The sequence below is a fragment of the Labrus bergylta genome, chromosome 20 (genome assembly GCF_963930695.1).
Source record: "Labrus bergylta chromosome 20, fLabBer1.1, whole genome shotgun sequence".
NCBI lineage: Eukaryota > Metazoa > Chordata > Actinopteri > Labriformes > Labridae > Labrus > Labrus bergylta.
Window position 1 is genome coordinate 3060658 of NC_089214.1, and position 23408 is coordinate 3084065.

Here is a 23408-nt window from a genome sequence, read left to right on the forward strand (position 1 = left end):
CACAGAGTTATTTTCAGAGGATAGACTTGATTTATATTATATTTAAGAGTGAAAAATCACTTATTAAGCCTTTAAGCACCTTTAAAGAACATATTGGCTGAGGTCACACAACTGGAGAGGTGTCTGTTGCTAAATCGTTACTTACAGAAGTTATTGTTCTTTTCATTTGTCACCGTGATCAGATAATTTGAGGAGGGTTAAAAAATGTCTCACATAGTGACTGTAGGGCAAAAGATTTGGTCACTAACAGATCTGCCCTTGACCTTTTCCTATTTGCTTGAATGGACTGCAGATAATTTTATCAACACACCCCTAAGATCCAGGAAATGACTCTCAGTGCACCGTCGTCTGTCTGGGCTGTCTCTGGTGGCAGAGCGGTGCCTGGACCCTCCCTGTGGCCTACTTCGAACTTTTGGAGTGGTTTAAGTCAGAGCGGTCTGAAAAATCCTGGACAAACTGAGCCGATAGGACGGTGCATCCCTGCACTCTGTGGGTTGCTCTTCCCGAAGCAGATGACCATATTAAGAACTCCAAAAGTCGCTAGTGTCAGCTAACTGGACAAGTATTTAGAGTCTGAAGTCTGTGCTTTGTAAGCAAAGGACTAACTTTATATGTTTATATGTGAAACTGTAAAAGAATCATCTGACGTTTAGCTTCTAAATGACATAAAATAAGGTCCTCTTTAAGATTTAAGATTGTTATAGCATAAGTACTGTAACTCTAAATCCAATACAACAGGAATCCTCTATAGGGAAACTATTCACTTTGGTTTAGTGCAACTTTGTTAAGAGAGAGACCTTGAGATTTCATTCAATTGAAGCCCCCCCCCCCCCCCCCTTTTGAAGTGATATTGCTGGTTTGATGTTGTACAATTCCTTTTTCACATCATGCAATACTGCCAGAGTCTTTTTCTTTATTTTCTATTGTTGCTGCGTGTTGGATTCCAAAGCCTCCGCTGCTCCACTTGCCTCCCAGTAACACTCTGTAGAAAGCAGCTGCAGATTACACATTTGATCCTTGCACAAGCATGCACATATGAAACAAGAACATTATTTCCCTTTTAGAACCGAGAGGGGAAAAAATGGCCTTAAAAAAAAAGGAAGTGCTCCCTTCTCTCGGAGCGGGCAGCATGCCACCGCCGCCTCTTCAGAGGGGCTGTTAAAGGTATTTTAGATCAAAGTCAAAGGCGAATAAAGACCCCGGCTCCACACTTTACTTCAATTTCCCCCACCTTACCGGAGCATTGTGCCTCCGCTGTTGAAGTGAATAAGGAATGGCTCTTTGTGACGCTTCACACAGCGACGCATTCCTCTTTGACCCGCTCTATCTCTCCTTTTTCCTCTCTCACTGTCACTCCTCTGTTCCCTCTCTCACCCTCTGGGTCCTGTTGGACAAGAATTTAGCTCACACTTCACCTTCTCAATCTGTTTCCTTCCCAGCATATGCTCCCTGGCACACAGCTTTCCCGGCTCACATGCAGTATGCATGGAAGTGAATCTGCAGCAAACCTGTTGACACGTGTTCACATGTGCAGTACTGAAGTGCAGGGGGAGCGGGGAGTTGACCCTCATTTCCCTCGTCTGTTACCCTCCAAATCACCCCTACCACATCCCACCCTCAGCTCCTCTCACACCCACGTGTTGTGGTGAAGCCTTTTCATTAAGAATCCTCGTGAAAGTTTTTCATGTGGTAGTCGACGTGCGTCATCAAGTGAAGCTCTGGACCGCAAAGAAATGAAGTTGTCTCTTATCTGCTGTCTGGTGGGGGAACATTTGTTTACCACCATGATCTCCTTATTTCATTTGTGACAGAGCAAGAATAAAAGTTTGCACGTTTTTTAGTTTGTGAAAAATAACAAATACATGGTCATGGCAAACAGTTTTTGTTTTTTTTAAAGGAAACAGATTAATCTTTTAAAAAAACAGTTCCACCTAGTTTTGTTGTTAAGACCACGCTAAACGAGACCGAGACCTGAGTGCTTCGAGACCAAGACAGGACCGAGAACATTTAGAGATCATGAGCGAGTTAAGACCAACACCACGGCAGGGCGAGACCGAGACAAGACCGAGACCTTAAATATCACAGACAAGGGGGGGGGGGGGGGGCGTGTCACTCTCTTTAGACCATAACATCGGGAAGGTTGCGGCCGAAACCAGGGGGATAAAAAAAACGAATTTTCAATGAATTAAAGATATTTGTTATATAAGTTTCTGAGACCGAGACGAGACCTTGAAAAAGTCTCGAGACCAAGACTGGTTTTGAGTACTACACCACTAGTTCCATTTTTCCATCCAAAAACATCTCACTTCTTTTCAGGGCCTCTGCATGTCTTATATGTCAAGCAAAGTCACTAACACTCCTATCATAAGGCCAAACCTTTTCCATAACATTGAACTTCACCTAATTCAGTTTGTATATCAATTTGTTAATCAGTTGTTGATATCACTAATAGAAATGAAGTGTTAGTGGGTTTGAACAAAATGAAGCCATGGTCGTGAGCAGTTTCACATCATTGCAAGAAATGTCATCCTATAAATCATGAACAGAAATAATAATCAACAATCAACATGAAGACGTTGGGGTTCTGTACTTTTCTAAAAGTGCTGCGGTTGCAGATTTAGCGCCTGGAACGTCTTCGTTTCACCCTCCTCTTCTGTTTTCTGAGAACAAACGTGGGAGTGAAAGTGATGACGGCAGGATGGGGGGGGGGGGGGATCCCTGTGGTTCCACAGAGATTCTTTGATTTTGTAGTTTGACATGATCTTCAAAGATACGACGCAGGAGAAGAGAACACACAGATAAGAGCTGCTGATTGGTTAATTGAAATAAAAGTATGGAGTCTACTTTTGAGTATCGATTTATTTATTTTTGATCTCGTAGGAACATTTGGCTCTTCCTCTCGGTTTTATATAATCTTTAATTGACGACTTCGTCCGTCTTTGAACACTGGATGTCTTTTCAACAGACGAGTTAATCAAGAAAAGAATAAATGTTTTTAAGAAATCAGACAATCGCAGCTAAAGACGCTTTCACTGCTGTTTTAAACTCCGATATCTGCGCCTCACACACACGCTGCGCTCCATTGAAGGCAGATGAGCCAGAAATCGGACAATAAACTTTTTCTCCTCTTTGATGTCGGCCTCCTCCTCATCTTCTACCTCTGCATCTTTCTCTCTCATCTTCAGACGTTTCCCACCTCCCGCGAGGAGATCTCATCTATAGATAGACATGTGCTCTGCTTGCCTGATATACCTCCCTGCTTGCATGACTCTCACTTACTCAGCCCCCCCCCCCACCCAGGGCTTCCTGCCTGCCTGGCACAGCACCAGCCCACATCTGCAATGCTGATCTATAATTCTGTTTAATTAATGACCTGCCTTTCACAGATAGAGAGAAAGGCAGGAAGCTGACAAACTGCATCACAGCACTGCAATATTTTTTTTTTTTCTGGTTGGAATTGTTGGAAAGTTTTCCTGGAAAAAAAAACCTTTGTGCATTTTCTCTGTTCATGGGGCACTCCTGCAGGTGTAGCAGAGCTTTTATTTTCCCCTGCATTTGAATTGCAATCAAAGTCGAGCGTTTTTTCCTTCAGAAGAGCTTTCTTGCTACTCAGCCTCCAAGGTTGTCACACAGCCCGTCAGTGCAGCTGCTCCCAGAGGCCACATATGTAATGTACATCCACCGACTACTTTCTGTTCCTGTTAAAAGCCTTAAAGATTCGTCGAGCGAGCACGATGCCTTTCATTCCCTGCTGATGTGTAGCTGAATAACCTCCTGCTATACCACTCCTGCCCCCTCCCTTTTTTTTAACCCCATTTCTCCAAACCCTCCAAAGCTCAACCCTAACATTTAGTTTCTCCTCACATTCTACTGTAGCCTTGCTTTCTCTTTTTTATTTGAAGCCTGTGGAAGCTGGCTCTTAAATAGCAAAACCGCATGTATGATATGACATTTGAGAGTGTAATTAAGCATCTTTTAACTGATCAGACCGCCAGACTGTGGAGGCGTAACTCATCATGTTGTGATTGACTTCTGTCTGGCTCATCTGCACGGCTCTTTATTGTCTGAAGCTGCTTCACGCGTGCAATTTTCAAACAGTGTGAACGTTGAATCTTCCTGAGATGTTTGTTCACACGTGTCCCTCACAGCAGACGGGGATAAGGGGAGATGGGGGTCTCTGGAGGCAAGCCATGTGCAATCCGTATCTGTTGTAAAATCTATTCATGCATACCCCAATTCACAGCCAGTGTCAGGTTGTTCTTACTCTGAATCCCTTCCTCTCGTCCAGGGGCCACAACCAGAGGATGGAGTTCCTGGGAGACTCGATCATGCAGCTGGTGGCCACGGAGTACCTCTTCATCCACTTCCCCGACCACCATGAAGGACATTTAACGGTAAGATCCAATCACATGTACAGGAAACTCTCTTTTTGCACCTGTAGTTTTGTTTATCTCGCCTCTGTGGAGATGTTCCGATACTGGTTTGAGAAATGCCACTTAGGGTGCCGATGGTCTAGCTGTTAGTACGCGCCCCAATATACACGGAGACTATCGTTCCTGCAAGCGGGCGGCCTGGGTTCAAATCTGACCTGCTGCTCCTTCTGCACATGTCACTCTCTCCCTGGTTTCCAACTCTAGCCACCTTCAACTTATTATTATTATTATTTTTTTTTTTTGCGTGCCTTTTCATTTTACTCATGTTTTATGTCTTTTAAATTGATTCTGTATTTCTCTGTATTTTTCTTTTATCTCATGTGAGCTGCTTTGTATTTTATTTATTCTTCTGTACAGCGCTTTGGTTTTAAAGTGCTTAACAAATAAAGTTGGATTGGATTGGATACCCTAAAAGGACAATGCACTGATCTGATATGTTTTTTTAGCATGACAAAATAATCACTTGTTTCTTCTTCTGCTAAACAATAGCCTTCACAGGAAAGATTTAGGGGATGGGTGAAGTAGATGTAATGGGTTATTGTTTATTGATTAGTTATTATGTAAAGCACTTTGTGCTACTTTATTATTATCTGCAAAGTGCTTCTCAAAGTTTGACTGATGAATTAAAAGTATGTGTTGTTTTAGAGTGGGGAGGACTATTTCAAGTATTTATGTAATGATTGCAATCAACAACACATACACATGTTTTCAGTGGAGTATTGTTAACCAAAGGAAGCAAAGTGTTAGCATGATGTGTCTCTCAACAATCATTTTAACGCTGTATGTATATATTCCAGATTCATTCTTATTTAAAAAAAGGTAATAACACAAATATAATAATAATAATAATAATAATAATTATAACTTTATTGATATAGAACCTTTGAAAAACACAGGTTTACAAAGTGCTTTGACAAACAGCAAAAACAAGAACAAACTAAACCAAACACAGAAGAACATAAACAACAACAAGAACAGAACAAATACTAAATACTAAAAATAATTAAATACAATTCAACAGAAAAGAACCCAAAGTGCACGATACCCAACAGACATATAGAACCAGACCATCACAAGAACCATCACAAGAACCATCATAACAACCATCACAAGAACCATCACAAGAACCATCACAAGAACCATCACAAGAACCATCACAAGAACCATCACAAGAACCATCATAACAACCATCACAAGAACCATGACAAGAACCATCACAAGAACCATCACAAGAAACATCACAAGAACCATTACAAGAACCATCACAAGAACCATCACAAGAACCATTACAAGAACCATTACAAGAACCATTACAAGAACCATTACAAGAACCATCATAAGAACCATCACAAGAACCATCACAAGAACCATCACAAGAACCATCACAAGAACCATTATAAGAACCATCACAAGAACCATCACAAGAACCATCACAAGAACCATCACAAGAACCATCACAAGAACCATTATAAGAACCCAGGCAACACAAGAACCCAACAACACGAGCTGAGACCAAGAGGAGCAAAGATTTAAAAAGATGTAAGAAACTAAAAGAGCTAAAAGTAAATCAAAAGAGAACAGCAATAAGAAGGTAAGAGCAGGAAGAGAAACAGAAACAAATGATTAAATGATCAAATATATGAATGTATTGTTAGGAAATAGGGTTGTTTTTTTACCTCAGGAGTGGCTACAGGCCAAGCGGCTAAGATTAGCTCAGCTTGTTAGCAGTGGCTCATATTGTTTAAACTCTGGGATTCCTTTAGAGGATTGAGCCAGGCCATACAGTAATGTTAGCAAACATAGTAGTACAAAACAGATGTATAAATGTGTTGTTTTTATCCTACATGTGTCAGAGAGGTTCGGTGCTTTAGCAGAAACGGAACAGAGAAGAAGAAAATGGTATCGATGGATTTCTCCGTCTTTGTGCCTCTCCCGTCTGAAGTTGCTTTTAACCGCCATTCCTCCCTTCTCCACTCACCTGGCAGGAAGTTACAGCTGTGCTTTTGTATTTTTGTGTGTGTGGGTGTTATTTCTTCCCTTCTCCACTTCCTTCCTGCCTACCTCCCCATCAATCTTTGATTCTCACAGTGCCAGCCAGGTACTCACCTCCTTCCCTCCTCCTCTTTTTTCTTTCTGCTCGTTTCCCACAAAGTAACTCTCTTCCTCTGCTCGCCCCACACTGCGCCTCTGTGTTTACTGTACTCCTTGTGATGGGTATTGTCATGAGACAGAATTGCTCAGTGTTTTTTTTTTTTCTCAATAACATGTCTTTTGTTGGCACATTTTGTTTTTCCCCGCCCGAGCTGTCAGGTGTCTGAGAAATAAAGTTGTGGCTTGTAACTCAGGTTGCAAAAGCAAATGATCACACCTTTTGAACATGCAAGTGCGTTTCCTGACAGAAGGCGTCACGACTCCGTCTTCTTATTTCGAGCGTCAGCACTTCTGTTTTTCAGAAGACTTGAGTGCTCCAGGCCAGAGGGATAGAACTGGTCTGAACCTGGAAATAAAAGAACCCTTCTGCAGTCAGATCTTTATTATTCCTTAGAGTTGGAAGCTGTGACGTCATTTGTTTAAAAGCTTCCAGCGAGCTTTGGTGGAGAGACTGAAAGCTCCAGCGATGCCTAAGCTCAGGAGTCAAGAAAGGGGTGCATCTGAAATGGATTTGAAATCGGGGGGGGAAAGTGCTCATTCAACCGGTGTGTGTGTGTGTGTGTGTGTTTGAGATTCCGTGTGTACTGCTAAGGAGAGCACATCACAGCGAGAAAGATTCAGACAAGTCACATTGCATTCTATTTGCTCTGTTCCGCATCTCGCAGCTATATTTAACGTGTTTGTGTTTTTTTTCCTTTTAGAGTCGTAAATGCACCTCGCCCCGAGTCTAACATGTTGTCATCCTCCCGAGCTCCGAGTCACAATGTAATATTTAACAGAGCAACGTGCAATCTCCCTGAAACATTTACTCCGCATTACCATTTCTGTCTTTGATGAATTATTCTATGTGAGGCTTGTGTTTTTGATGTTTCTGTGTGCTCTCCGTGTAACTCTCATGGCAGCAGTGTTTGTGTGCGGCCACTACCTTCAGCACTTTTCTGACAGGTGGACTGGAGTTTTTTTTCCCGTTCCTTAATACTCACATATTTAACGTGGAGCTCAAATGTTTTTTCTGTGTATCTGTTATGTATATGTTTGACTTCAATGTGGTGCATTTTTTTTTTAAACTGACCTTTTTGGTTTGTCCAAGTTGTTTTCCATGTACCGATAGAATTTTGATGTTGAAGAGGTCATATTCTGCCCTTTTTGGGGTTCATATATTTAATCTATGTACTGAAGTATGTTCACAAAGTTCTAAAAAAGTGTCTGTTTTCATGTCCTGCCGCTCCATGCACCGGCTCTCTTCTGACTCTCTCTAAGGCTCTGAAGTGCCCACGTTCAGAGTCCCCACGTGTGCCAAGTCTGATCTGATTGGTCGGCCTGTCGGCTCTGCCGTAATTGGTCAGTCACTCAGCACGGTTCTCGGACATGTCCCGCCCCTTTTACCATATTGGGAATGCAGCCACTTTGGCTTCGAGGGGAGAAAAAACATTAGCACCTTAGCACTACTGTGCTACCGCAGGCTGCGGCATATCGTGGGCGTGCTACAGAAATTAATTCAGAAGAAGTTTTTTCCCTCAGGCTGTCACCCTACTGAACTCCATACCCAAGTGTACTTTGCTCCACCCCCCTCCTCCTCCTCAACCACCCCCCGTGGACACTGCAATACTCCTAAATTCTTGACTTTACATTTGTACTTGACTTTACATTGAACACTGCACTTCCTATACGACTGTATATATAATATCCTATTCCACTTGATATTTATTAGCATATTGTTTATAATGTCCATACTGTAAATATTGTCCATACTGTAACTATCTTATATCCATCAATGCTGCTCTATAATATCCCAGTCTTATTTGTATCCTCTGCACCAGCTTACCGTATTACCTTACTACCATATTGCACTTTATGCCTATTCATGTTTGTGCTGCACCTTGTTGCTCTTTTGCACTTTTTTTGGTTAGAATGCCAAAAACATTTTGTTGTCTCTGTACTTGTACTCTGCACAATGACAATAAAGTTGAATCTAATCTAATCTTAATGGGCCTGCAACATGAGCTGCTGGGCTTGCCACAACGAGCCAATGGGCTTAGATCAGTGATCTCACACTGACAAGACGTCACACTGGCAAAGTTTTTTTGAGGGGGGCTAGAACCGAGCGTTACATGCGGCTAATGCTACAGCTAACAGGAGGAGGTAGGAGAAGCGGCGTTTCCGCGGACTTTGAATTTTTGCACATCGATGTGCCTAAACATGCACAGGACACTTGGAAAACACACTAAAGAGCATATAAACCCAGAAAAAAGCAGAATATGACCCCTTTAAAGCTAGAGCAACATTTGTAAGAGAAACTTTATCTGGATTAAAAACAAATAAATAAATGAATAAATTGAACTGATTTATTTTTGTGTCCACAGTTGCTTCGCAGTTCTCTGGTGAACAACCGCACGCAGGCTAAAGTGGCGGAGGAGCTGGGCATGCAGGACTTTGCCATCACCAACGACAAAACCAAACGTCCTGTCGCGCTGCGGACCAAGACTCTGGCTGACCTGTTGGAGTGTAGGTTCACAGCTCTTCTATTCACTTATTCACTATTCAATTAGGCACTGGAGGCTCTGTCACCAAAAGATGGCAGTTTGGTGTGTGTGTGGAGAGCAGGCCTGTGGCTGAGGACCGCAGCTGTCGGGACGGGGTGTAGGGATGCAGGAGGTCGGTGAGGTACGGCGGTGCTAGACCATGGAGAGATTTGTAGGTGAGTAGGAGGAGTTTATATTGGATGCGGGACTTGGCTCAGTGGTAGAGTCGGTCGTCTCTCAACCAGAAGGTCGAGGGGTTCGAGCCCCAGTTACTGCAGCCAAATGTTTGATGTGACCTTGGGCGAGACACTTAACCCCCAAGCTGCTCTCGCTGCTTAATCAGCGGCATACGAATGTGTATCAATTAATCACATCTGATGGTCTCACTGCATAGCAATCACTGCCATCAGTGTGTGAATGTGTAGGTGTGACATCAGGTGTAAAGAGTTCTATTAAAGAGGTGTAAAGAGTTCTTAACAGACGTTTACTAAACCTTAATTTATTGGATGTCTCTTTGGAATGTGCAGTTGAAGACGACAGCATCAAGCACCCTTATCGATTCCTTTTTACTTATTTTTTCCAGGACACTTGAAGATTCCCTCTTCATACTTAATATTACAAGTAACACAAAACATGTCTGTTCTACTGCTGCTGTACTTTAATCAAACTGATGATGTGCTTTGGAATTTATACCAGTTTAATAGATGTTACCAAACAGAATAACACATCTGAAGAATTCCAAAAAAATAATGGCGGTGGTGGATGATTAAGAGCTGGTTGCTACAGTTGTGCATCACTCTGTGACTGTTTGATCCCAGTCGACTTTGAAGTATAACTCTGGTATTTTTAGTTCTGACACTTGGACTCATAAAATTAACCAGGGTCTGAATTAGGGGGGCAATGATACAGTCAGCTCATGGTTCAATACATACCTCGATGTTGCAGGTATCAGCTGTTGGCTGCATGTGACAACAGTTCAGTAGGTTCATATTAGAAACGTGTTTCCACTGAGTAGGCGACCTGGTAAAACAAATGTTTGCAGACTGTGATTTATTTTGTTTCCTTGTCATTCTACTTAACGCTAAAACCGAAAATGTCCCCACATCACTGATTTGAAAGATGGGGACGCTTCCTCATACTGCCTCTCCTCGCCGTTCGTTCGTCATGTAAAAGATAATGTGTGATAAATGACACCAGTGTTGTCAGCGCCACCAACTTTAATGCATAGTAATTTGGATATCAACTGGTGGGGAGAAGTTTCCTCAATCCAGCGGAGCCAATTCTGAGAGGAGTACAGTGCATGGAAGCGTTGTTGTACACAAAACTGAGAATAACAGTTAGTTTTATATAGAGAAGTGCCGCTCAGATCATGGTTCAAAGTGTCTGACAACATTAGAGAAAGGTAAAGTTTGGTACTACAACTGTTATTGTACCTAAAGCCTGGCTCACACTGTGCGATTTTTCCCCGATTGTATAAAAGTCGGGGTGTCATGTCAGCTCACACTGTACGACCAGACCTTGAGATTGACGTGCTCACACTGTACGACCCGATTGTCGGGCACGGCCGGAGAGCTCACACTGTACGAGTGAAATCGTGATGGAGCGTTGACAATTGTTAATAAAGTTTCATTTGAAAACTCCAAAGGACGACGGTTGGTGAAAGAAAAGGAAGTGGAAGTTGTTGTAGGATATAAGAAAGTTGATACAATTGTAGGTGTATGGTTTCAGAAAAGTGCTGCACTGATGATCTGTACTGAAAACCAGTAAAAAGGAACGCCTGGTCGCCATGACTACAGTCCTCCCTTGTCTCTCGTTTTTATATTGTAGTCACACACAACTTCTGCCGGACCCTTTCATGAAGTATTCATCAAGATTTTAAATTCTAAATATCAAACATGTTAGTAAATCGGGGCGTCCCAGGCGATCGGCGGGCAGATCGGGGAACGTTAAGATTGGATCTTTGTACCGCTCACTCTACGAGATAATCTGAGCAGATAATCGGGTCTGAGCAGCCTCGAGTCGGGAGCGACCCTGCGATTGTCGGGAAGGAGGAATCGGAGCTCAAATCGGCCCGATGATCCTGCAGTGTGAGCCAGGCTTAACAGATCACTGGAGTTGCTTGGCTACCACTCACATGACCAGTTTTTTGTTTGCATTGTTGTGTACTTTAGTTGTAAAGGTCTGGCTCAGAGGCCAACATAACCCAATGACAAAAGTAACACCTGTCTCAGAGGTAGACCTGCAACTCTTACATAAGGTAAAACGTCATGTTTTTGTCCTTGGAGAAAAGAAACCACAAATCATCTTGCCTCAACAAAAGGGTCCGTCTCTGCAGCAATCTTTCCATAATACTGTCTGAATGATAATCACAGCATATCTGCGGCAAAAACGAGTTCTTTAAATGGACACAACACGATCAGGTAAACGCCCGACTAGATATTCTGCAGCCATCGCAGGCTGTTTTTCTGCTGGCCAAAGTCCCCTGAATTTGTGTACCTATGAGACCATTAAGACCACAGAATATGTAAAAGAGGTTTAAAAAAAAATACCAGAATTACCCTCTTAGTCTTGCTTCCATGATATTATACAAATCAGAGTCGGCAGTTTTGGCTGGGGAAGTAGATTAGTCACATCACCAAGGCAACAACTACAGCACAACTGAAAAGCCAGTGCATTTTCATTTAAAATAAATACTTGTAGCTGTACACCAAACTCACTCACTGTCGATGCATTGAGGTGTACTTTCTCTTTAAATCGCTGACTAAGTGAAAAAACAGAAACGTTATAACATTAAAATAGGAACACTGCAGAACTGTGAGTGTGTTTCACATTATATTGAGTCCTAGTGTCAGAGCTCCTGTTTCTCCTAACACAGCCATATTTGACTTTTGATTATAAATACAAGTTTCAAACTGTGAGCTGCACTGTATGTGGTCTGCTCTGCACCGAGGCACTTTTCCATTTGATTAGATAAAAGGTAGAAAGTCATAGTCCTGCTAATTTAATTGGCTTGTCAATAATAAGGTGTTACTTTAAAATGTGCAATATTAAATAATAAAATGGGTTTCCTGCTGTGAGAGCTGTGGGTTAACCCGATGTGTCAGGGACAGCAGCACTATTAGTGACTTCTTTCCTCTGGTGCTCATGATGTCGGCAAAGCAAGATTATTTATAAGCACCTTTCAGACGCACTCAGGTAGTTCAGAGTGCTTCACAAGGGTGTAGTACATTAAAAACAAGCCCATTAGGAAACATTTAGGAGACAATAATAAGAAAATAAATACAAAAAAATAAGATTAAAAGAGTCAGAGATTGCAATAAACAATTCACAAATTATGTAATATTCAAACCAAGCATGTCAAAAAACTGAAACAGTGATGTCATTATGATGCAACACATCGTTGTTTCTTTACATGAAAAATGTCCGACTCAGCATTTTTTCATGGTTGCAATTTTTGGCACTTAAAGAAAATATTTGACAATTAGAGAAGTTCAACAGATCAATGAAATGATGCTTATAATTATTTGTATTCGTTTGTCTGATATTGTAAAGAAAGGAGTCACTCCCTTCAGTCTGACGGGGGTAACCAGCCTGCACCAGCTGCAATGATTTACATCGGAAAATATGTGCTCAACTTTGTTTGTTCGGCACCTTTTATACATACAAGCATGCAGCCCAGAGAGGCTTCACAGGGGAACGCCAGATGGGAAATAAAATCACAAATTGACAGAACGAGGTAGAATTTTTAAAAATTACACTGAAACAGGAAAGAAGATGAGAATGAGTAAAACAGCTTTTAGAAAAGTTAAAAGTCATAGATTTAAAAAAAAGAAGTGAAAATGAGCACAGTAAAAAAAAAATTATTTAAAGTTAGTCAATTAAAATACAATTAAAATCAGTATGAAATACATTTAGAAATGATCCAAATTGCGGTAACATGAACGTACTGCATATAAAAAAGGATGTGCTGCTAAAAGAAGAAACAGCTGCATTAACATCAAGCACGCTGCAAATACGCTGCACCTATGCAAAGTCAAAAACGAGAACAAGAGGACGCTGCACATCCAGCCAACGGAAGGTCATGGATTTAGTTTGCATAGTTTGAGTATTTGAAGCATGTTTGATGTTAATGCAGCCGTTTGAGCTATCTGCAGCTTCTTTTTTTTACATGCAGCTCGTTTACATATTTCCATTTGTTTAGTCTTTTACACGTGTCTAGGCATTTGCCGCATACTTTTTCAGTAAATGGTTTGCAGGTTGTGCAGGTGGGATGCTCATGTGAGCCACCATACCCATCTTTATAAGAAAAAAAAAAAACTGATGCAAAGTCATGACAGTATTCAGACACTGCTGTGGTTTTATGATTGAAACAAACTGTAGTACATTAAGTAGATTTAATAACATCTGTCTTGTCTCCACTTCAATTTTTACTCCTCCCTGGTTTGGATGAAAAGCTGAAGAATACAAAATAACTCAACTATGATGTAAGTTCTTCCTGTGGCACTGATTGGAGAACTGTAAACCAACCTGCTACCCTCACTGGATCGATGGATCCTCAATGAACCCTAAATGTATTTTTCCTCCCTCAAATATATTACGAATAAGGCCTCGAGAAAATGCACGATTTGTCTGACTTCAATGGACGCTCTCTAGTCAGATAGTGCGTTTTATTACTTAGCCTCAAGTTTGGTTATAAATGCACAAAGTGCCTCAAGTCTCAAAATATGAAAACCAATGAGTTCTTCTTTTATTAAACTGTTCATGGGGGTATAAAATCAAATCAATGTATGGAAAGAGGTAATGAGAGTAAGCCTTTCTTTACACTTCATGCACATATCTTGAAAGCAGAAGAGAGCAGACCTGGCAGCTTCGGGGAAGACAGTGAAGTGGCCATTACAAAAAAAAGCACTGATGCATTTCCAGGTCAGCCTTCAATAAGCAGACCTTAGTACAAGAGCTTCATATCATTTGCCTTTCAAATGGTCCTCCAGAGTGCGGGGCTGGAGCAGAGTTGATGACACAGGAAGAGTGAGACGAGGGGTCAACGCTGAAAATGAGCGCGGCTCTTGGGCATATGAACAGTTGTGCCCCGCAGCTACTTCAGGCCCCCTCGCTGGCCTCCTGAAAATATTACCTATTATTCCTCTCGTCGTGTCCCACCGTCTTAGTCAGAGCAGAAGAGGAAAACAAACGGGGGACAGCCGGGAGATGAAGATGACATCCACCACCACCTACTGCTTACATTTCAAAACCCTTTTCTCTTTTTCTTTTTTTTTCAGCTCAGTTACTCTCAATTCATCTTGATGTACGGCTTCATCTCATACACTATAGAGATGTTTCTGTGAACTCTGCGTGGCCCCTCACTTTACTCATTTCCTGTTTGAAGGGAAAAAGGCAGCATCTTCAGAGCCATTGCTTTTCAAATAGTTTATATTAACATCAAGCACTTTGCTGTCGAGAGCCACAGCTGATTCCCCTCCTCTGCTTTTTGTTTTATTTTCCTTTAAATCGAGCCGAAAAAAAAAAAGAAGAAGCCACACATCACCTGCCATCTTTTATTGATTTTTTATCTTTATGTAACTTCTTTATTTTCTGTGTTTGTCCCGCAGCTTTCATCGCCGCTCTCTACATTGATAAAGATCTGGAGTACGTGCACACCTTCATGAACGTCTGCTTCTTCCCCCGGCTGAAGGTGAGCCCCTTGTTGATAGCCATTCAGCGGCCTCGTGTCTGATCAATGAGCCGCTGAGCTGAGCCACCTCGGAGAGACAAAAGAAACGGGGATGATGATGATGATGATGATGATGATGAGGGAGCTAATGGCTGGGCCTTAATGGGGCTAGAATCGACGGAAGGTCTCACAAGTGGTGCTTCGGCTGTTGAGTGCCTTGATCACTATTTTAGTCATCTTTAACAGGAACCGCGATGCTGTTTTCCTATTGGTTCCAAGGAGTGCTTGGGCTGTTACTGGCATCCACTTCTCGGCTCTTCTAAGAGTCGCAATAGATGGAGGAAGCCCTCGCTCAAGCCTCCCACGGTCACATGTGAGTTAAGGAGGACAGCATCTCAAGCACTACTGCATTCTCCAAATTTAGACAGAAGAGCCCTGAGACGCAGAGTATCGCATACACTCTCATATCTTAAAGAGGCATGCGCAGAGGAGTGCTCACAAAAGCAGTAGCCACCCAGCGTGGACCTCTCCTTGTGAAGAGATGCTGCAGTGGTCTGATATTCCATGCTAATTGCTGTCTTGGTGTGCCTCTCCAGGGAGAATCCACGGCTCTGGAGGAGCTGAGCTTTGCGTCATGGTCGCTGCAAGAGAGCACCTCATTTCCACTTCCAAGAGAGAAAAAAAGTTGTGAAACCGGCAGCACGTCTCCTTACATAGCCTTCTGGAAACCACAGCGTTGCACACTTTGCTGCTTCATCCAATTTGGATGGAAATAGAGAGGCAAAAAAAAAAACAGGGGCATAAACGCTCCTTTTTCCTTATGTTCGCTCCTTGCCTTGTGAAGAAAGCACAGCTATATGCTACGCTCTTGCTTTTTCAAAACAGCCTAATTTCTCTGCTTTGGGCTAAAGGGGGTGCAGCTGCCCCCCCAGAGAGAGCAAAAAGTGGGAAAGCAGAAAAAAAAAAGGGAAAGTAAAGCGCAAAAAGCAAGAGAGATGGAGAGAGGTTTGGTGGGAGGCAGAGCAGGAGAGCGCTAGCAACAGAAGCAGCAGAAGCACTCTTTGTAGAAAATTAATAGGAGCAGACAGTTCTGGATTCAAAGTCTGCCTTTTTATGACAAGGCTGCTTCCCTGTTAATGGAAGGGGCTTTTAGAAGTCCCTGTTGGATAAGAGAAATGTATCAGGGCCGCACACCTGGGACACTCCCAGACGCTCTTTATATCTGGACGGGGATTGGCTTTTGTCTTAAGTAGCCAGTGATTTGTACTCACCATGAAGAGAGCCAGTCAGCGAGAGAGCAAATAAGTGAGGGGGTAAAAATGGTACAGAGGGTCAAAGCTGGAATGAAATAAAAGCATTTTGTGAACGGGGGGGTGGGGGGGGGGGTTTGCAACTGCAGCAGATTTTTATTTTTTTTATATTTTACTAGTTTCTGGCTCTGTAAAAGAAGTTGATTGAATGTGATTTGTTTGTTTTATTGTGTTGCAGGAGTTTATCCTGAACCAGGACTGGAATGACCCGAAGTCTCAGCTGCAGCAGTGCTGTTTGACCCTGAGGACTGAGGGCAAGGAGCCCGACATCCCACTGTACAAGTAAGGGCCCGCTAACACAGCAGTGATGTTGAATATTTCAGGCGTTTAATCTTCTGAAAGAGGCATTTTCCAAAGCTGTTCGTTGTGCTGCTGTATCTGTTTTAGCACCTTAACCAATCCCTTACCTGACTGGAGAATCTTCTCCCAACTGGTTTAACACTTTATCTGCTAAAGCGCCTGTCAGGAGATTATAGCGGGTTAGGTAAGTGACTGATATTAACACTAATACTCCTAATAATGGTCTGCCAGACGAGGTGATTGACAGCACAAAAAAAAACTTTTTTTACATTTTCCACCTCCAAGAATCAAGTGGAGTTAAAAGACAAGGAGGACAATTTTCATCTGAAAGCATTTCTTACGCATACACAGGACAAGGTCAACAAAGAGATGAAAGGTACTGCTTAGTCCACTGGGGGCGCCAAAATCAACACAAGCAGAAATTCCCTCACTTATTTAAATGTAAAATAATAACAGAATCCATTTAAAACATGTATTCTTTAGTTTTTAATTTCTAATTTTAAACGAGCAGAAAGGAGAGAGTCCATGGTTGGCCCTTGAAATGTGCTGTTTGTCTTTTCAGAGGTGTGTACTGTGTGAAAATAAAATCAAAAGTTAATTTGAAGCAGCATATCCAATATGGTGTCCGCCACTGCTGGGCTTCAAAAGTCACTGAGACTACGTCCATTTTTATATCCAGTCAATGGTCTGTGCCCCAGCCCCAAGTCTGGCTCTTCCCTTCTGACTCCCTGTACCCTTACATATGAAAGACAAAGCTCCTACCTGCTCGCCTCAGTATAACCAGAATCATCTTCTGTGTTAATCCTAAATGTGTCTTTATGTAACCTTACAAATGTGAGACCCTAAAGAGACCTAAACTTTTTCATAAACCTTCAAAATATACACGGAAGCAAATGTTTGTCGCCCTGTGTTCAGCCTGACTCAGAGTCGGTTTAAAGGGGTTCAGCGAAGCATAACATGGACCCACATTATGGAGAGAAATGAAATGGCACAAACATAATTCACGGGACTTTTTTTTTTTCTCTCCCTCTGCGTTGGTCCCTGAACATTGTGAATAGCTGTGTAAAAGGTCTCTGTTGTTGTGATAAGTAAACACACCCCAAAGAGACCTCTTATTTGACAAAAGGTCAAGGAGCAAGTGTCATTTGACAGAATGCTTTTCAGAAACCGCCATGAAGCAGTGTGTGTTTGTCGCCATGGAAACTGACAAACAGTGTTTTCTCCAAGGAGGAGGAAAACAAAAAAAAAAAGAGGGTCAACTGGATGTGCATGGGTGTTTGGAGACGGAGCGCTTTTTTATGTACAATGAGCTCCAACGATCCAGTTCCCCTCTTCCTCCCTTTCTGTCTTCGTTGTGTTTATTTGAATATATCTCCCAACGCTTCCTCTATTTATTATTCTCCCTATCTACCCCCGACGCGTGGTGATTTTTGACACAGCACAACTCTGACACTACAATCAACACTTCCAACTCTACAGCCCACCGAAGAACGTGAACGCGGAACAAATAAGAAGCTCCTGTCTGACTTGAATTCCAACATTCAAAGACACGATGCGCACATAAAGCTGAGTGGAGGCTTCTGCAACAGCCTTGAGTGATATAATAACTTTTTGTTACCATTTAAAGAATAAACAGGAGCAGTCGCTTCATGTGACCTGACCCCTATTGGTCTATTGACTTGATTCACAAGATGGCCATTTTTTCTTTGTCCTCTTGTTCAAGATGGGAAGCTCAAATGGTGTCATAATGTTGCTCTGCTGTGTTTGTATAACTTTTAATAGAGAACAAATCAATATGATTTAACTAGGTTATTGGATCTTTTTTTCTCTTGGAATGCAAATGATTATTATTTTTATTTTTAATCCTCCTCTTTGATGCCACGTTGAGGGCCTGAACGTGCCCAAAAACTCAGCAAACTTTCCACAGTCATCAGGTCTAACAAATTTTGCAAAATGGCTCAGTGGCGCCCCCTTGAAATGTTCAAAAAGGCCTCCCCATAAAGGGTTTTTTATGTACACTCATGAAAATTGGTACGCATATTAAGCTTGTCGAGACGGACTAAAAATCCTATTGCAGCGTTTAAAAAAAAACAACAGGAAGTCCACAAATTAAAGTTGAATTTCACAAAAATGGCCCAAAATCGCTCAAAATCGCAGATTTCAGCCTTCCTATTTGAAGGATCTTGTTGTTTTTTGGTACATTGTTATGTCTGCTCAACACTGCTCCATGTCTGTCCTGCATGTGATACATTTTTTATATTAACCAAATGCTACTTTATGTGTATCCTGCATGGTTTATGTATTTTCTCCTGTGGCTGCTTAATTACTGTCATGAGATTTCTATTTTTGTAGCCTTTAGCGATGTTTGAATTAGTTTTTTTTTTTTTTTTTGAGGGAGCCTTTTATAAAATCTGGCCACGGACAACAGATGAAAAGATTTAGATTTTAGATTTTAGATTTTTTTTTATTGTCCCACAAGGGGAAATTTGTGTTGCAACAGGAGCACACAGAAGACAAGAAACACAAAGACAACATCAACATAAAACATAAACCAAAACAAATTACAGAAATCGCAACATAATCAGTCAAGAGCCCGTACCAGAATGGGAATTCAGGTTATTAAAGTGCAAAGTGGAGGTGTGCAAATGTGCAATTCAAGTGCAAAAAGAGCACAAAAAGAGCACAAAAAGAGCACAAAAAGAGCACAAAAAGAGCACAAAAAGAGCGGGCATATTTACCGAAATGTTTATCAAGATGCAATGTCCCTGGAAAATACAAAAATAAAATCTAAAAACAAATAAACTGCTTTTAAACTGATATAAAAGCTAAAACGAAAGCAGTGGAATCTGTAGGAAACTCAGGGATTACTTATAGTAGTTGGGTGGGTTTGATAACCCATTTACAACAGAGAAATGCGGCTAGCATTAGCATACAACCATTTACTTAACATAAGCATTTGAAAGTGTAAAAAGAAAAGAAAGCCCTTTATTTCTAGCTAACTGTAATGTTATGTATTTTTAACTTCCCCCCCTGAGTGGCGTCAGAGGGAGATTGTTGTGTGAACGCTGCAAGACTGTCTCCAGGATCCGTCTGTATTCGTTGAAACAAGTTCTAAAGGTAGAAGAACAGAGGGGTGAGACTTAAGGTGTGAGCCAGATGGAAAGGGGCCTAAACGATCGCAGGAGGGCAGGAAAGGACACAGGAAAGGACACAGGAAAGGGGATGGAAGGATGGGAGTTAATGCACCAAGCCCCTCCTGCTAAAGGTTCCCTCGGTGAATGTGTCTGCCTGTTGACAGATTCACACCTCAACCTCCAGCACCATCACTTCACTATACATCTCGTCTGGGCAGGAGACACACCAGGGAGCACACACACACACACACACACACACACACACACACACACACACACTTCTACATTGTGCAGAGAATGGCCTCAGACAGTAAGTAGCTGCTTTTAGTGTGAGCTGAAGCTTGTACAAGACCCTCTACGGTGCCGTTTCTTTTCTCCCTCGCACGCTTCCATCTGTGCACAAGCCTTGAAGTTGACAACTTCCCAACAGCTCACAGATTTTCCTTTTCATTCCGTCTCGTTTTTTGTGTTATTTTAGCAGCGTGATAATTCCAAGTGACACGCTCTCCCTATTGAGATTTGGCTTTAAAAAAAAAAAAACCGTGGCGCACTGAAGTCTTATTTGCTGCACACATGCTATGTGCCTCTTCATTTGTAAGTGAGAAAGGAAGTCTGAATTATTGATAACGTGTCATAAGTGACCACATTGCATTAAAAATGGATCGCTCTCCTGAAATAAGTAAATTGTCCGTGAATAATTCAGGCGACTCACAGCTTGGGTCTGGGATGTTTATGCTAATGTTAACATTTCAAACATCTCCCAAGTTTTGTCTGCTTGTCTTGTACACGCGTCCCAGCAGAGATGACGAGCTGTTTTCTTTTTAAATGAGGTACATCTGTAAATGAAGCGAGAGATATTCTCCTGCTGCCGTGGCGCTCCTCCTCAGTTTTCTTCTCTTTTATTTACCCTTCCAGCACACCAAAGACTCATGGGGGGGGGGGGGGGGGGGTCTCTCGTATTGTCACTCCTTTATTTCCGTTTGTCATTCTTTTTTTGTATTTTCTCTACCGAACACAGATCTTTGTTTCTGAAGATGATGGGTGTGGGGAGTTTTGGAAGGCTTTAAAAAGTTGTTTATATCTCCCTCAGATGGCTCGCGCTCGCTCTCAAAGCACGCCACTGAATCAAAGCCCTGTTCCCCCTCCTCTCAACCCGCCGCTTCAGATGAATTATATTTCTTCCAATTTTTTTTTTTTTTCTTTTTCTTGTTATTTCTCTAAAGGACAATGTCCCCGAGCGTCCTTGTGCCTTTTCCCCCCTCATGTGTTATTACTTCACAACTCGAGCCTTCTCCGTCTCATCCCAATATTTCTGTGTTTGAATTTTTTTGCAGGACCCTGCAGACAGTGGGGCCCTCGCATGCCCGCACCTACACCGTCGCTGTGTACTTCAAAGGGGAGCGAATCGGCTGTGGCAAAGGCCCAAGGTGAGTGAGACAATATAAGACGACACACAACAGAAACAAGGCGCTCCACTTCTCAACGCGCCGCTAATGGGGCCTGAGAATAATGGCCGTGCTTTATTGATGGTGTTTATTATAGCAATTAAGCTCTTGTTGGGGCCTATTCTACCGGGAGAGACATTATGCAGAATGAAAATGAATCGATTCATTATTGATTCGACGTAAATTGCGTTATGAAAATATCACTTTGTGCAGGAGAGGAGTCTGTGACCAGGCGACACTCTGCATCTAAGGCTGTGTTTTATGTCTACCTGGGTTATTGTGTTCACAGCAGGACGGGGATGTTTGTTTGTGTGTGCATGTTTGTTTGTGTTATTATGACTGCACACCTTTTGTCTGCGCTCACACATTCAGTAAAGAAAGTGAGTCCCTGCACAGAGACCTTTTTCAGGGGTGGAAGGGTTGACAATAAAGCTGCAGCTGAGCCTGCGAGAAATGAAACCTAAATCCATCCAACCCTCCAACCCTCTCTCTCTCCACATGTGGAAATCCCCCCCTCCACGGCCCCCTTACTTGAAAGCGCTCTCGCTCTAAGCTGGCGATAACTTTGTCTCTTCCATAGGATCTTTGACAGCTTACTATTTTTGTATTTACATGACTTAAGCTCCCCGCCACCTCCGCTGCCTGGGCTATGATCACACAGGCGCGTAATATATACGGAGGGACGGTGAATCGTAAAGGCGTAAACAGTGCCCGGCGCAGAGCCGCCAACAGGCTTACCTTTTTGAAATGTGCGCGCTGTGTTACCTGGGATTGTTTGGCAGAAAGGCTTCTTTCAAAACAAATATAATGCACTTTTGATAATCCGCTCAATATTGGGCCGTTTTTTTTTTTTTTTTTTTCTTTGACAGAAATTCAAAAAAGGGACATTTTGAATATGCTAAAGACCTTTTCTCCCCTCTCTTTCTCTCTCTCTCCTTTTTTCAAATATTTCTAATCTAGTATCCAACAGGCAGAAATGGGAGCTGCGATGGATGCGCTTGAAAAATGTGAGTTGTTTGGCAACCCCCTCCTCCTCCACAAACCCACTCACACACACACACACACACACACACACACACACACACACACACACACACACACACACACACACACACACACACACACACACACACACACACACACACACACACACACACACTCATATTCACACTTTAAGCCTCGGTGTTGAATATTAGCCTTGGCTGTACGGTATGCAAGATGGCTGGCAGAGAGCTGTGGCCTGAGCAGCCGGTTGGCTGCGACATATAGGACATTAGGCTGTTTGAAGTGCTCGCCCAGAGCACGGGCATGAGGCCTAGCCAGGCATGGAGAACCCACTAATAAAACAAGGACAGGGGAAGCTAAGCCTCCTCGAACATGTCGATCATCCTGCGGGACTTGAGGAAGTTTGTGTCGAGGACCGCGCAAAGTTTTTTTTGTTTTTTTCGAGCCCTTTTTAAAACACCAAGAGAGCGAGGCTTCACGCGCCGTGCTCTTCACATCTGAAGGAGTGCACCTGACGTGTTCCCCGCACGCCACTTCAACTCTTGGCTGGTTTTCATCTTGTCATCAACAACCACTTAAGGAGAATAGATAGTGGGTTTTTAGGTATTTACAAAGTCTTATTCACTGCCAAGTAAAAATACAATTACAGGGCTCTCAGACGCGTCTATGAGCTATTTCCATTAACAGCTACTCAGTGTGTGTGTGTGTGTGTGTGTGTGTGTGTGTGTGTGTGTGTGTGTGTGTGTGTGTGTGTGTGTGTGTGTGTGTGTGTGTGTGTGTGTGTGTGTGTGTGTGTGTGTGTGTGTGTGTGTGTGTGTGTGTGTGTGTGTGTGTGTGTGTGTGTGTGTGTGAATAATACCATGCTGAGTGTGTAAAGAGTTTGGTAAGTGTAATTTTTTGGACTGGCCTCGCTCTGTATCTCTGAGCCCGCCGCATTAATCAAATATACAATTTGTTCTATACTCAACTAATTAGCTGGAGGTGAACACAAATGGGTTTTTGTTGGAGCGGGTCTGTGAACGTTGCAGAGGGCACGCGGGTCAAGCTTTGATTCGGTTTGGCTCATAAATGAGGCCTCCAGCCATTTGTGATGGATACTGTTTGTGCAGCCCGAGCTTTTAGCATTTTATGAAACATTAGCGTTGAGGGTGCTATTATTAAAAGATCCTCTCTCTGCCTGCATCTTCCCCTCACCTCGCTCCCTCCCTCCTTATCAGGGGGCGTAGTTCAGTGCACACACACTCTCTCTCCTGTGTCGTCCTCCCTCCCTTAATTCCTCCCATTTTCCTCTCCCCAGTGTACACCTCTGTCACCATGATTGATAGATGCTCATTGCGAGTAAATGAACATTTCCCCCCTCATAAATTGCTGTTTCATGTGACTAGATTAGCAATGCCTTTTTAAAAGGTCAGTTGATTTAAAATCCGCACTACAAGT

General features: G+C 42.5%; 1 protein-coding gene across 1 annotated transcript in view; it reads left to right on the plus strand.

Moving 5' to 3' along the window:
* The window catches only part of drosha (drosha ribonuclease III), a gene marked incomplete in the record, with an annotated part of 121107 nt that overhangs the window by 88358 nt on the left and 9341 nt on the right, over positions 1–23408 (plus strand). The window contains 6 exon segments of the mRNA XM_065949190.1: positions 4289–4394; positions 8948–9089; positions 14716–14798; positions 16266–16369; positions 20856–20948; positions 21927–21973. Coding sequence (XP_065805262.1) covers positions 4289–4394; positions 8948–9089; positions 14716–14798; positions 16266–16369; positions 20856–20948; positions 21927–21973 — 575 coding nt within the window.